General features: G+C 37.2%; 1 protein-coding gene across 1 annotated transcript in view; it reads right to left on the bottom strand.

Moving 5' to 3' along the window:
- The window catches only part of LOC107574605 (solute carrier organic anion transporter family member 2B1-like), a 36,668-nt gene that overhangs the window by 4,338 nt on the left and 19,940 nt on the right, over nt 1-12,390 (bottom strand). Inside the window, exons 3-11 of the mRNA XM_016261047.1 lie at nt 8,166-8,303; nt 7,777-7,939; nt 7,458-7,682; nt 7,254-7,352; nt 6,041-6,171; nt 5,145-5,250; nt 1,807-2,007; nt 1,284-1,371; nt 755-893 (exon numbers count right to left, since the gene is read on the bottom strand). Coding sequence (XP_016116533.1) covers nt 755-893; nt 1,284-1,371; nt 1,807-2,007; nt 5,145-5,250; nt 6,041-6,171; nt 7,254-7,352; nt 7,458-7,682; nt 7,777-7,939; nt 8,166-8,303 — 1,290 coding nt within the window. The remainder of the gene's footprint in view (nt 1-754; nt 894-1,283; nt 1,372-1,806; nt 2,008-5,144; nt 5,251-6,040; nt 6,172-7,253; nt 7,353-7,457; nt 7,683-7,776; nt 7,940-8,165; nt 8,304-12,390) is intronic.

Raw genomic sequence — 12,390 nt, forward strand, 5'->3', positions numbered from 1 at the left:
ATTCGCTAGATGGTGTATAACTCTATACACACACACACACATATATATATATATATATATATATATATATATATATATATATATATATTCACTTCTAACATTTAAATAGTTAAATTTAATCCTTAACCCTCTTATTCTGGTTGTCATTCACTCTCATAATGATATATGTGGTTGTCCTGTTAGTGGCATGTATCATTTTCTCTTCCACATGCCTCTTTGATTCATTGCATCTGTGATTACAAGTAATGATGTTCTGATCTTTCCCTAAACATTTCTAAACTCTAAGGGATCAGGGAAATTCAGTGGTCATCACTTGCTCAACCTCATGTCGCGCTAAACTTATTTGACTTACTTTCTTCTGTGGAACACAAATGCAGTTGGGATCAGTGGGGTCCAAAACAACATTGCACCCAATTAACTTTTAATGTCCTGTATGTTATGTAAAATGCTGAATGCTGAGGCATTTCTCAAAATATCTTCTTTTGTACTCCACAAAAGAAAAACGTCATACAGGTGTGGAATGACAAGAAACTACATGAATTAATGACAGAATGTTCTTTATTTCGGGTGAACTATCCTATTAATCATCCACTGAGTTCAGGAATTAATTACTTTTTCTTAATCATTCACATAAAATCCTTTTGGTTAGTTCAAGCCAAGCACTTTTCTTACAAAACTCCATGTATTAGCCTCCCTTTTTGCGTCATTAACAAAGTACCTTTTGTTCCAGTAATGGAAGTTAAAGATAACTTACCAAACCTTTCTCTTTATTGGGTATTACTGTCTTACATCCTGCATGACAGGGAGAGCGGAATTCCACTCCATCTGAGCCACACACAGGGTTGAAGGCTTCATCAGAACAGGAACATGCATTGCTACACTGCTGGGAAGATCTGGGGAAAAAGTAAACAAAATAAAGACAAAGGCTCATGAAAATAACTGGGTGCCTTGCGGCAGGATATTAAGCATTTAAAGAAAATTGTCCTTTGCATATTGAGATAATTAAAAAGAAAAACTACTGGTCTAAAATCCTTGAGGAATGTAGGAGAAAATGAAAGTGCAAATTTCAGCCTGCAATTAAAATGTGGTCCATAGCAAAAACTTTGTAATGGAAAACAGCTGTCAGAAGGTTTACACAGAATAAAGACACTGTTGATATTCTTTTGTAAGTTGTAACTGGAATTATGGGCTGAATCACTTTTGGCAACCCCTAATGAACACTCTTATCTTTTTATTCATACCTGTATGTAAACGGGAGCATTTAAACACCAAACATAACTCACAAATTATAGTTGATGCCAGAAACACTTTGTGTGGGGCAGCCAATGAAGAGAAGTGGAATTGCGAACATAATGCTAACAAAAACCGCCACTTTTTTTTAATTAAGAAAATCCTACACAGCTTTTGTACCTGCTTATAATTTACGTTTAATGTACTTTGTATGTGTGTGTGTGTGTGTGTGTGTGTGTGTGTTTTAATGCTTCAGGTTTGGGTGGGTCCGTGGGATTGTTCAGGTTGAAAACTCACTACACTACATTCCTTTATTAATCCCATTAAACAATAAATAACGAAAGATGTAACACTTAGACAGAAAGCTTCAATCTTCCCTTGCTTATTTCTCCAGACTTTGGAATTTGTTATAGTGACATATTGTATTGTGTGGATTAGCAGCGGTAAAGGTTTTGAATGAGTAATTTGTACAATTGAACAATAAAATATGATTTCACTGGCCAAAAACATACAGCACATGTTGTTATGGTTTTGGTGGAGCAAAAGGTTTTCTTCTTGAATAATAACCTCAACCTCAACCAAAGGCATAGTTGATTTCCTTCAATAACTCACCCATCATCAAATTAGAAAAGGAGGCAGTCTGTGCAAACTGCCTCTCAATGAATTTGCCCATAAAAGTGGCCAGTCCCGCAACCATGGCAGCAAGATTCACTTGAGCCAACACTACCAACAAATAAATTGGGTTCCTCAGAGTCCTCATTACAATTTTGGGGAAACCTGAGGAAAGATAAAAGACACCAAACAATATGAAAAAATCTGAATAACATTTGTACAGTATAGCACAAAAATAACTTTCAAGAAGGACAAGAACATTATATTTTGGAAGATTAATGAATAGATTATTGGATATAAGGATCTTTAGAGCCAGGAATTTTTACATTAAACATCAACAACCAAATATGTTTCATTTATCTGGACAACAATGAATGAATGAATGAATGAATGAATACATACAGTACATACATAAAAACACTGAAATCTATAAATATTACCAGAAATGTTAATATTAGACAAAATATTTTGGAGTTTAATAAATGATTTTTAACAACAAAACATATAGAAAGGATTAGTATTTCCTGTTGTGTGCAGCACACCCATTAAAGGGGTCATATGATGCGATTTCAAGTTTTCCTTTCTCTTTGGAGTGTTACAAGCTCTTGGTGCATAAAGAAGATCTGTAAAGTTGCAAAGACTAAAGTCTCAAATCCAAAGAGATATTCTTTATAAAAGTTAAGATTCAACCACGCCTACCTAAAACGGCTCGTTCTAACACGCCCCCACATATCTACGTCACTATGTGGAAATATTAGCATAATGCCGCCCAAATGTGCACGCAAAGAAAGAAGGCGTGGCTTCAGGAACAGCAGTAGTGTTGATGCAGCCATGTCAGGGAGACGGTGTGTGTTTCAGTGCGAAAGCAAAAGCACTTTATTTGGCCTTCCAGAAGTAGATGCAATTAGGAGTCATTGGTTAAGATTTATTTACAACAGAACAGCACAACCCAGATGTTCGAATTTGTGCAAACGTTTTATGGACGACAGTTTTTTTAACCTAGAAGAGTACAAGGCTGGCTGTGCACAAAAACTATTTCCCCCCCAAAAAAAGGGTAAATTCCGACTTTGTTATTAACTATCTTGATTTTTTTTTTTTAAAGCTGGTGCTCGCGATTATGGTAAGGGGCGTTACATTTCCGACGCGTGCCTGTGGTGTTCGGCTAATCACAATGCACTGGGTCAGCTGGCCAATCAGAGCAGACTGTGCTTGTCAAAGGAGGGGGCTTTGTAGAAAATGACGCGTTTGAGAGAGGTGGGGTATAGAGGACCTACAATAATGTACAGTATTTGAAAAATAATGTGTTTTTTGAACATTAAAGCATGTCAACATATTCTGTTACACCAAATACACAAAATAATGATCTTTAAAATAACATCAAATGACCCCTTTAAGGAAAAATGGGCTAAGTTCATGAAATCTGTTAGATAACTGTTACAGGAACAGAACATTTGAATTATGAGTTTGTAGTTCAGAAAAACAAGATTGAGTCATTATTTGGCTTCTAATCAGGCATCTGGTTCTGACTAAGTAGGTCAAATTGTGCAGCATTAAGTTTCTATGCTAAATTTGGCATGAGTAGCATTATGATTGCAAGAGGGGATTCTTTTGAATTTGGATGTGGTAGTTTCATTATAATGCCAGTGTAGTATGGCCTAACAAATACAGTAATCCCATTAGGTCCTAAAGTAGGTCATAAACCTGCATCTTTCTACCTAACCACCCAAAATCCAGTTTAACCAGATGCTGAATGCAATGAGATTTGGTTTGTGCTGTTTCGTTACCTGTGGACTGGCTGCTAAAACAATACAGACAGCACGTGTAATTATACAACTACCAGCGGGTGCAATTTATTTTTAGTTAACTACACCAGTAGGGTTGGGAATCGAAAATCGATTCCGATTCCAGAATCGGATACTTAAGGTCAGGAATCGGATACTTGCTCTGCCTATCGATTCCTATGCATTTTTTTTCTTCATCTGTGAGGACCGGACCTAGCGATCTGCCAGGACCTTGCTCACTAATCTAAGCATTCCAAAGTTTGGCTACATTTGCGATCAGAAGCCAAAAAAGCTAAGTATAATATTTGTGATAGCTAAACATGTTGCAAGAGAGGTGTCACCACCAACATGACAAAGCACTTTAATTTAATAGATCGTTAAAGATCGCGAACACGATTCAAACACCAACGTGATTCTATTCCTAAATTACAATGATTTGTTTGTTTCATTCCTCAACCTTTGATGTGTGCGATCACAACGTTGTGATCACTTGGTTCGTCTGTGCAGAGTACGATCATCACACCAGTGTGATTTGAACGTTTAAATCTGCGTTCGCGCTGCCATTGACCTAAAGAGAGCAGCTGTCTGACATGAATGAAACAGCTTCACATAGTATCATTATTTCTGTGTTACAAACATTCAAATCACAGAAGTACTGGGATAAAAGTTTATAGTTAAGATATAAACTGTGTGTACGATGTGTATGGTAGCTATTAAAATAGAGTAAATCACCTTTTGAAAGTAATTTGATACTTCAAATGAAGATTTATCGATTACATTGTTACGCCAGCAGGTGGCGAAAAGGGGCTGTTAAAATGTATTTGTCTTTGAATCATACAAGAGATTCGTTCAAGAACGCTGATTCATCCAGTAATGAAACAAGTATGTCTTGAGTGAGTCATTAATTCATAAATTACATGCCTGTTGTAGCCTGTTGATTTTTGTTCATGGTATTCAGCTCCAATAAATGCTTTGCAAAAAATAGACACAGGATAAATGTTTGATATCATTATTTAATTACATTGGAATCGAAGCTGGGAATCGATAAGAATCGGAATCAATAAGCAGAATCGGAATCGGAATTGATCAAATTCAAACGATACCCAACCCTGTACACCAGGTTGATGTATGACACCTAAACTTGGAAACCTTTCTTGTCTTAAAATCCATAATATTGCCAATGTAAAATTAATCCTGTCTGAATCAGGAGAGAAATATGCACAGATCAAGCACTGGTTACTTGGATCTGTTCACTTGATGGACTAGAGCCATGTGAATGACTTGTGGATTATTGTGATGTTTTAATCAACTGTTTGAATTCTCATTCTGATGGCACCCAGTTACTGGAGAGGACCAATTGGTGAGCAAGTGATGTTAAATTTCTCGAAATTCAGGTGAAGAAACAACTCATCTACATCTTGGATGGCCTGAAGGTGAGTACATTTTCAATGTTCTTTTTTGGTCAGCTATTCTTTAATTTGTGATTAATAAAATCGCTGATGGGTAAAATGGAAAACACACTTTTTAGGAACTCAGTGAGAGACACCTCTTCCTTTGTTTCAGATTTGGGCTTCTTGTCCTCCATCATTTTTTCTGTGGATGGCTCAACAGGGGCCTCTACGATTTCCTGAAGAGATTGAAATCTTTAATTTAATTTGATTTAATTTATTGTTGAACAAAATGTATTGTTGAACAACCACATTATGCTCAAAATCAAAGAGGTACATTCACTCTTAAGAATAAAGGTTCCAAAAGGGTGTTTTTGCAGTGATGCCATAGAAGAACAATTTTTGGTTCCAAAAATAACTTTTCAGTGAACAGTTCCTAAACGAACCATTTTGAAGAATATTTTAAAAATCTAAAGAAACTTTTTCGACTACAAAGAACCTTTTCTGCATTTGAAAGGTTCCATGGATGTTGAAGGTTCTTCATAGAACCATTGATGCCAATAAAGAACCTTTATTTTTAAGAGTGTATTGCATTGGTTTACAACAGAAAACCATCTTACCCTGTTTGTTCTAAATCTGCACAAGGTAAGATTTTGGTAAGATTTACACAAATCATGTTTTTATATCCACATTTTTAAATATGAGATTAAGCATCTTCCAATATCTGATTCACATTTACAGAACATAAACATTTAGTGCAAGAACATGTATGGTCGCAAATTTCATGCAAGGTTAACCTGTTATTTAATCTAGTTGAGCAAGAGGGGGAAGAACAGGCTGAGACATGCTCCTCTAGGACTCATGTTTCTTTCCGTGGTTGTAGTTTTTTTAAACATGTTCTGTGAGACCCAAGCGTACTTCAGGAGCAATGCCTAAATCTTATTTGCCAAACTCTCCATCACTGATTAATCAAAATGTACTAATTAATTTTCAGAATCAAAAAGGCTACAAATTAGATTTTTGATGTACCTCTCTAGACATCTTCCTTGGAAAAAACAGGTATGGCAAAGAAGTCAGGAGAAGGAGGGTGGCAGCTATCAGGAATCCCAACCACCAAGCTCCAACCCATCTGGGGTCATCATTTTTCAAATCTAAATCATCTGAAAAGTATAAAAGCTCATTCATAAAACATCTCTTACATATATGAGAGACATAAAGCCAAACGTACTAAAAGTTCCTATCTGTGTTTGATGCACCAAGCAACATTGCTAAACATGTTGAATCTTGAGATAAACACTTCTTTTTAAATGCAGTTTAGCTTGTCAAAATGCACTTGTCTAAACATGATTATTACAGTTGCTAAAGTATTTATATTAGACTCTAATGTTGTTTAAAGGTGCAATAGGTGATTGTCTTTAGAAACATTTTTTGCTTTGCTGGTTGAAAGTCTCTTCACATCCCGATAGCAATCATTAAGTTAAGTGGTCTAAATGTATTTATCTGTATTTATATTTTCTGTGGAAGGCGTAGGACCAAGAAATGTTTGTCCAATCAAAACGCTCGGTCCGAGCATTTTAATTGGCTTTCCTACCTGCCTGTCAACGTATGTATTAGCATACCTCTGTGCACCTGGTTCGTGCAGACAGGATACATCATCACCGCGTTCACGCATGCTGAGCAGACAGAGCGCGAATGGCAGACAAACATCAACAACCCGATCTTCCTTCCTGGTATTGTAGTACTTTTAAAGTTTTCTCACCAGTGAATGACACATGATGTAACCCAGTGGTTCCCAATTCCAGTCTCCCCCATCTGCATATTTAGCATGTCTCGCTTAGTCAACACACCCGATTCAGATAACCAGCTCGTTATAAGTGAGCTAACGTCCATGAACTGTGTTCTGATCGATATATGATCCCTACACAGTGTTCATTGCTCCTTACTCTATGAGCAGGGGAAATCCATTGATGCTTACTTCACTTCAGAACATGGGCTGGAATTGGGAACTGCTGATGTAGCCTATTGTAGTAATGTTGTCTCTGGTATTCTGGTCTGTGAGCGTATATGCATTCAGGGGGTGTGGCTTTGTACGGCGATTGCAGGGAGGGTGGGACGTTCGCTTTCAGTGCTATCAGGCTAAAGTTAGCATTTTCCAAGATTTCCTACAGCACCTTTAAGCTCAGCAAAGTGTATAAATTTACTTTCCATTTATGAAGGAGCAGACATCGCATATCAGACATACCTGAAGACATCTTATCAACATCAACATAGAAACGAAGCAGCGCAGAGGACATCATGTAGCCAAATGCCGGCCCAATTACAGTAATCGCGAAAAGTATGCCTGTAGAAAAAGATAAAGGTTGATCATTTCTTGAATTAATCACTGTATTATAAGAATTAAACAACTCTATATGGAAATCAATGATAAAACATTACTCATTCAAACCTAGGTAGAAGGGAGAATTCCTCTTTTCTGCATAATCATCTATGTAGGAAATCCCAAAAGGTTGTATGGGGACACCGCCAATGCCCAGCAGTAACTGGCCCAGTAGAAGTATTGGATATACTCCAAGGTGAGAATCAGTCTTTTCTTGATCACATGTCTGCTTAGATTCTTTCTCGGGTAAGATGTTCAGTGATTTGCAAAGACCAGAACTGTTGTCTTTGGTGTCTGTGCAACAAATACATATTGGTTATTTCAGTTGTTAGGAACTTATATATATATATATATATATATACTGTATATAACAACAATCCCCACTCACTGCTATTGAAGTCTGTATAAATGTACTTCTCGCTAATGAAGTGAGGTAGGGCTATAAGGAACACCCCCACACTTGCGATCATCGCTCCGATTCCAATACATCTCGGTCGATGCACACGGCTCCCAAAGAAACTCACAAACACAATGAGAATTGTGTTCCCCACCTTTGTTTAACAACAAAAGACTTATATGCATGATCAGATATAATAGTCAAAAAGTGATGTCGTATCAATTTCATATTTAGACTTTGTGTCTGAACTTGTATATTAATATTGAAATAATTGCAAACCAGTTGCTATAACAACTTCCAAAAACAAATGTGTTTTTTCTTCAGGCGATTCATGACATCTTGTCATCACCATTCATATAAAGTTAGCATATTATCCTTGCCTCATTAAAGGCTGCCAGCAGTCCTGATTTCTGACTTGAAAATCCATATCTTTTCTCAATGGTGGTTATGGAGCCTTTCAGATAGCCAGACACCAGGAGTTGAGCAAGCTGTAGCATCCCGTGACACAGCACAAACAACTGAAACACACACACACACAAGTGCTAAAATGTAAACACATTTTGTAAATATGCATGGGGAAAAACAACAACAACAACAAACATTAAGTAGGAAAATATTAATCTGTTAATTGGTTTTAAATGTTCAGGCCAAGCCAAGTTGTATCCTAGCAAAGTCAAGTTCTTTGGTTGTACAGCAATTTCAGAGCATAAAAACAACAAACAAAACTTAACTTAGTTACACCTCTCAAAAATAGAGATGTATTTCGATAATAATAGGTTCTTAAAAGAAGCTTCTTACAGTCTTAAAGACTCCATATACAAACTCCATAACCTGTTGAAATCATGTCACACTGCAGGCAGAGACCCCCAATACCCCAGAATGTTGTTTCCACAATAACCTTGTGGAAAAGACGTGTGCTTTGTTGTGAATGTGTGTTTCTAGTTTACTTCAAATCTTAAATTAAAAAAAAGGAAAAAGAAGCTGTACTTGCAAATAATACCTAAATAAATGCCACTTAAGCGTAAAGAAAATACAATTTCATGACACGACACTTAAGAATGCTTTTAAAAAGCACATTTAGTAATGATGTCAAATTAAAAGTTGTACCTTCAAGAACTTTTTAAATCATGCTTTAATAATATTTTGTCATGCTTTAACAAAATACACAATTTTTATGTGTTGACTATAATACTAAATCACATGTTAACATACTAAAGCACACGTACAGCACTTGATTTGATTGTAATTTTAAATGTAGTGGGTTTTTCAATTATATTTAAAGTGCTCCTATTATGGGTTATGAAAGGTTCATGTTTTGGCTTTGGGAGTCCCCAACAACAGGTTGACATGCATGCAAGGCCAAAAAACATGTTCATTGTCTTATAATAGACATTTCTTTTTCCCTTTTTTGCTCAACGATGCCAAACCGTTCGCTCAACAATTCATTTTTCCAAACCCCTCCTTTGCGTGACGCTAAACTGCGGTGATTGGTTTGATGACCTAGTCTGTTGGTCTACTGCGTGCAGCGCATGTCATTAACGGAATGCCCATCACCATTATAAAAGCCCAATTTATACTTCTACGTCGAACCTACGCCATAGCTTACGCATAGACGCACACCCATCACCCAGCACGTAGCCTGACATGCACCTCTCCAAAAATCTAACAGCTCATCAATTCTATGCAGACCGCAAGCGCTGTGATTGGTCTGCTAGAACCCCTACCTCCGTATGTACTTGAGTTTTGTGTGTGTTTATGTGCACTTTAATATATTTTAATGTTACACCTTCTTATATAAAATAAAACAACGCAAAGAACAAGTGTCTTATCATTTATTATACTACATAGCATTATACATCAGTAGTTGTCCGTGACAAACAATGTTGATCTGCCATGGTACAAGTCCTCGTGGAGATTGAAAGTATGCCATCTTCTCCTGTTCTGTTGTTGTTGATGACCTAGTCTGTTGGTCTACTGCGTGCAGCGCATGTCATTAACGGAATGCCCATCACCATTATAAAAGCCCAAATTATACTTCTACGTCGAACCTACGCCATAGCTTACGCATAGACGCACACCCATCACCCAGCACGTAGCCTGACGTGCACCTCTCCAAAAATCTAACAGCGCATCAATTCTATGCAGACCGCAAGCGCTGTGATTGGTCTGCTAGAACCCCTACCTCCGTATGTACTTGAGTTTTGTGTGTGTTTATGTGCACTTTAATATATTTTAATGTTACACCTTCTTATATAAAATAAAACAACGCAAAGAACAAGTGTCTTATCATTTATTATACTACATAGCATTATACATCAGTAGTTGTCCGTGACAAACAATGTTGATCTGCCATGGTACAAGTCCTCGTGGAGATTGAAAGTATGCCATCTTCTCCTGTTCTGTTGTTGTCTCCTTTTTGTAGTTTTAAATAATGATTTAATGATTTGATATTTATTTGCCACCGTCACGACTATAACGCTTCTCCGACGAGCTGCTTCTTCTTCGGCTTTTACCGTGGTACTGCAGGTTACATCAGCAACATGCCCATGCTGCAGACTAGCGGTTTGCATGTGTACTGCATGTTGACGCGGACAACGACGCAGAAGTATAAATGAAAACTGACGCATAGCCTACGGCGTAGGTCTGACGCATCATTTATTATACTACATAGCATTATACATCAGTAGTTGTCCGTGACAAACAATGTTGATCTGCCATGGTACAAGTCCTCGTGGAGATTGAAAGTATGCCATCTTCTCCTGTTCTGTTGTTGTCTCCTTTTTGTAGTTTTAAATAATGATTTAATGATTTGATATTTATTTGCCACCGTCACGACTATAACGCTTCTCCGATGAGCTGCTTCTTCTTCGGCTTTTACCGTGGTACTGCAGGTTACATCAGCAACATGCCCATGCTGCAGACTAGCGGTTTGCATGTGTACTGCAGACTAGCGGTTTGCATGTGTACTGCATGTTGACGCGGACAACGACGCAGAAGTATAAATGAAAACTGACGTATAGCCTACGGCGTAAAGGCTACGGCGTAGGTCCGACGCAGAAGTATAAATCAGCCTTTAGCCCACAGCTCATGGTAAACACCCAAACAACCATGGTATATGCGTTAGCCTAATGCAGAAACGTATTGATAAAGAACTGCAGTTTGTACACCAACGTATTGCTCTATTCTTTATCAGAACTCCAAGTAATAACAACGATAAACATTCACTATTCATCGACACATTTCTAGACAATTGCGAGTGAACAGATATTGCTGTTAGCCGGTTAGACGGAGACCTACGCTGCATGGAGCGAGCACAACACACACAAATAAGTATTTTGGGACATTCTAAAATGCTTAACATGAAAAATGCTTAACGTGGCTTAACGTACCTAAACACCGACCAGGGAAACCCAAATTTCTGTCAAACCTTACTTGTAATAAACACTAACTACTGTCAAAAGAACGAGCCCTTATTCCACAGATAAAGTGAATAATATCATGTTAAGCGTTTTCTCCCCCATAGAAGTCCATTATAAGGAAACAGCTTAATGTGATTTAATGTACTTTAACAACGACTGGGGAAAATTTAATTTCTGTCAAATTTTACTTATAATAAACACTTTCTACTGTCAAAAGAACGAGCTATTCTTATTCAGCGTAGCTATAAGGTATAATCAGTGTTGGGGGTAACGCATTACAGTAATGCGAGTTACGTAATCAGATTACTTTTTTCAAGTAACTAGTAAAGTAACATATTACTTTTTAATTTACAAGAGAATACCCGAGTTACTTTTTCAAATTAGTAATGCAAGTTACTTTTTTTTTTCCAATTTATTGATGGACAGCTCCCCATGTTGAGATAAATCAGATGATGTTACTGTAGTTCTAAAATAAATATGAATATGCATTAATTCATCTCACTCTGTGTTGAAATTTACCTTACCATGCATCATTTTGGAAATAAAGCTTCATGTTTTTAAGTCCTTAGCATACGCAGCCAGTGTTATTTCTCTGAATAAGTTATGATGCGTGTATTATTTTATGTCCTGAGGGAGCAATATCTATTTCAGACTCCTCAAGATGGCGCAAATTCTATGGCATTTTAGCATTACAATTTCCAGGAGTAATGTGTATGTTTAATTAATTATTAATTTAACCGATGTTTAAATCATTAAAGGGGTCATATGATGCGATTTAAATTTTTCCTTTCTCTTTGGAGTGTTACAAGCTCTTAGTGCATAAAGAAGATCTGTAAAGTTGCAAAGACTAAAGTCTCAAATCCAAAGAGATATTCTTTATAAAAGTTAGGAGTCAGCCACACCTACCTAAAACGGCTCGTTCTAATACGCCCCCACATACCTACGTCACTATCTGGGAAGATTTGCATAACGCCGCCCAAATGTTCACACAAAGAAAGAAGGCGTAAATTTTATTCTCACTGTAGTATTGTTGTTGCCGCCGCCATGTCGTGAAGGCGCTGTGTGTTTCGTTGTGAAAGCGAAAATTACTTTGGCCTTCCAAAAGAGGACGATATCTGCTTCGTTATGCCTGGAGCTGATCCGTGCTGGTTGCTGAGGAAATACAACAACTTTGCGCTGTGGATCG

The sequence above is a fragment of the Sinocyclocheilus grahami genome, unplaced genomic scaffold, assembly GCF_001515645.1.
Source record: "Sinocyclocheilus grahami isolate Dianchi unplaced genomic scaffold, SAMN03320097.WGS_v1.1 scaffold2283.1, whole genome shotgun sequence".
Lineage (NCBI taxonomy): Eukaryota > Metazoa > Chordata > Actinopteri > Cypriniformes > Cyprinidae > Sinocyclocheilus > Sinocyclocheilus grahami.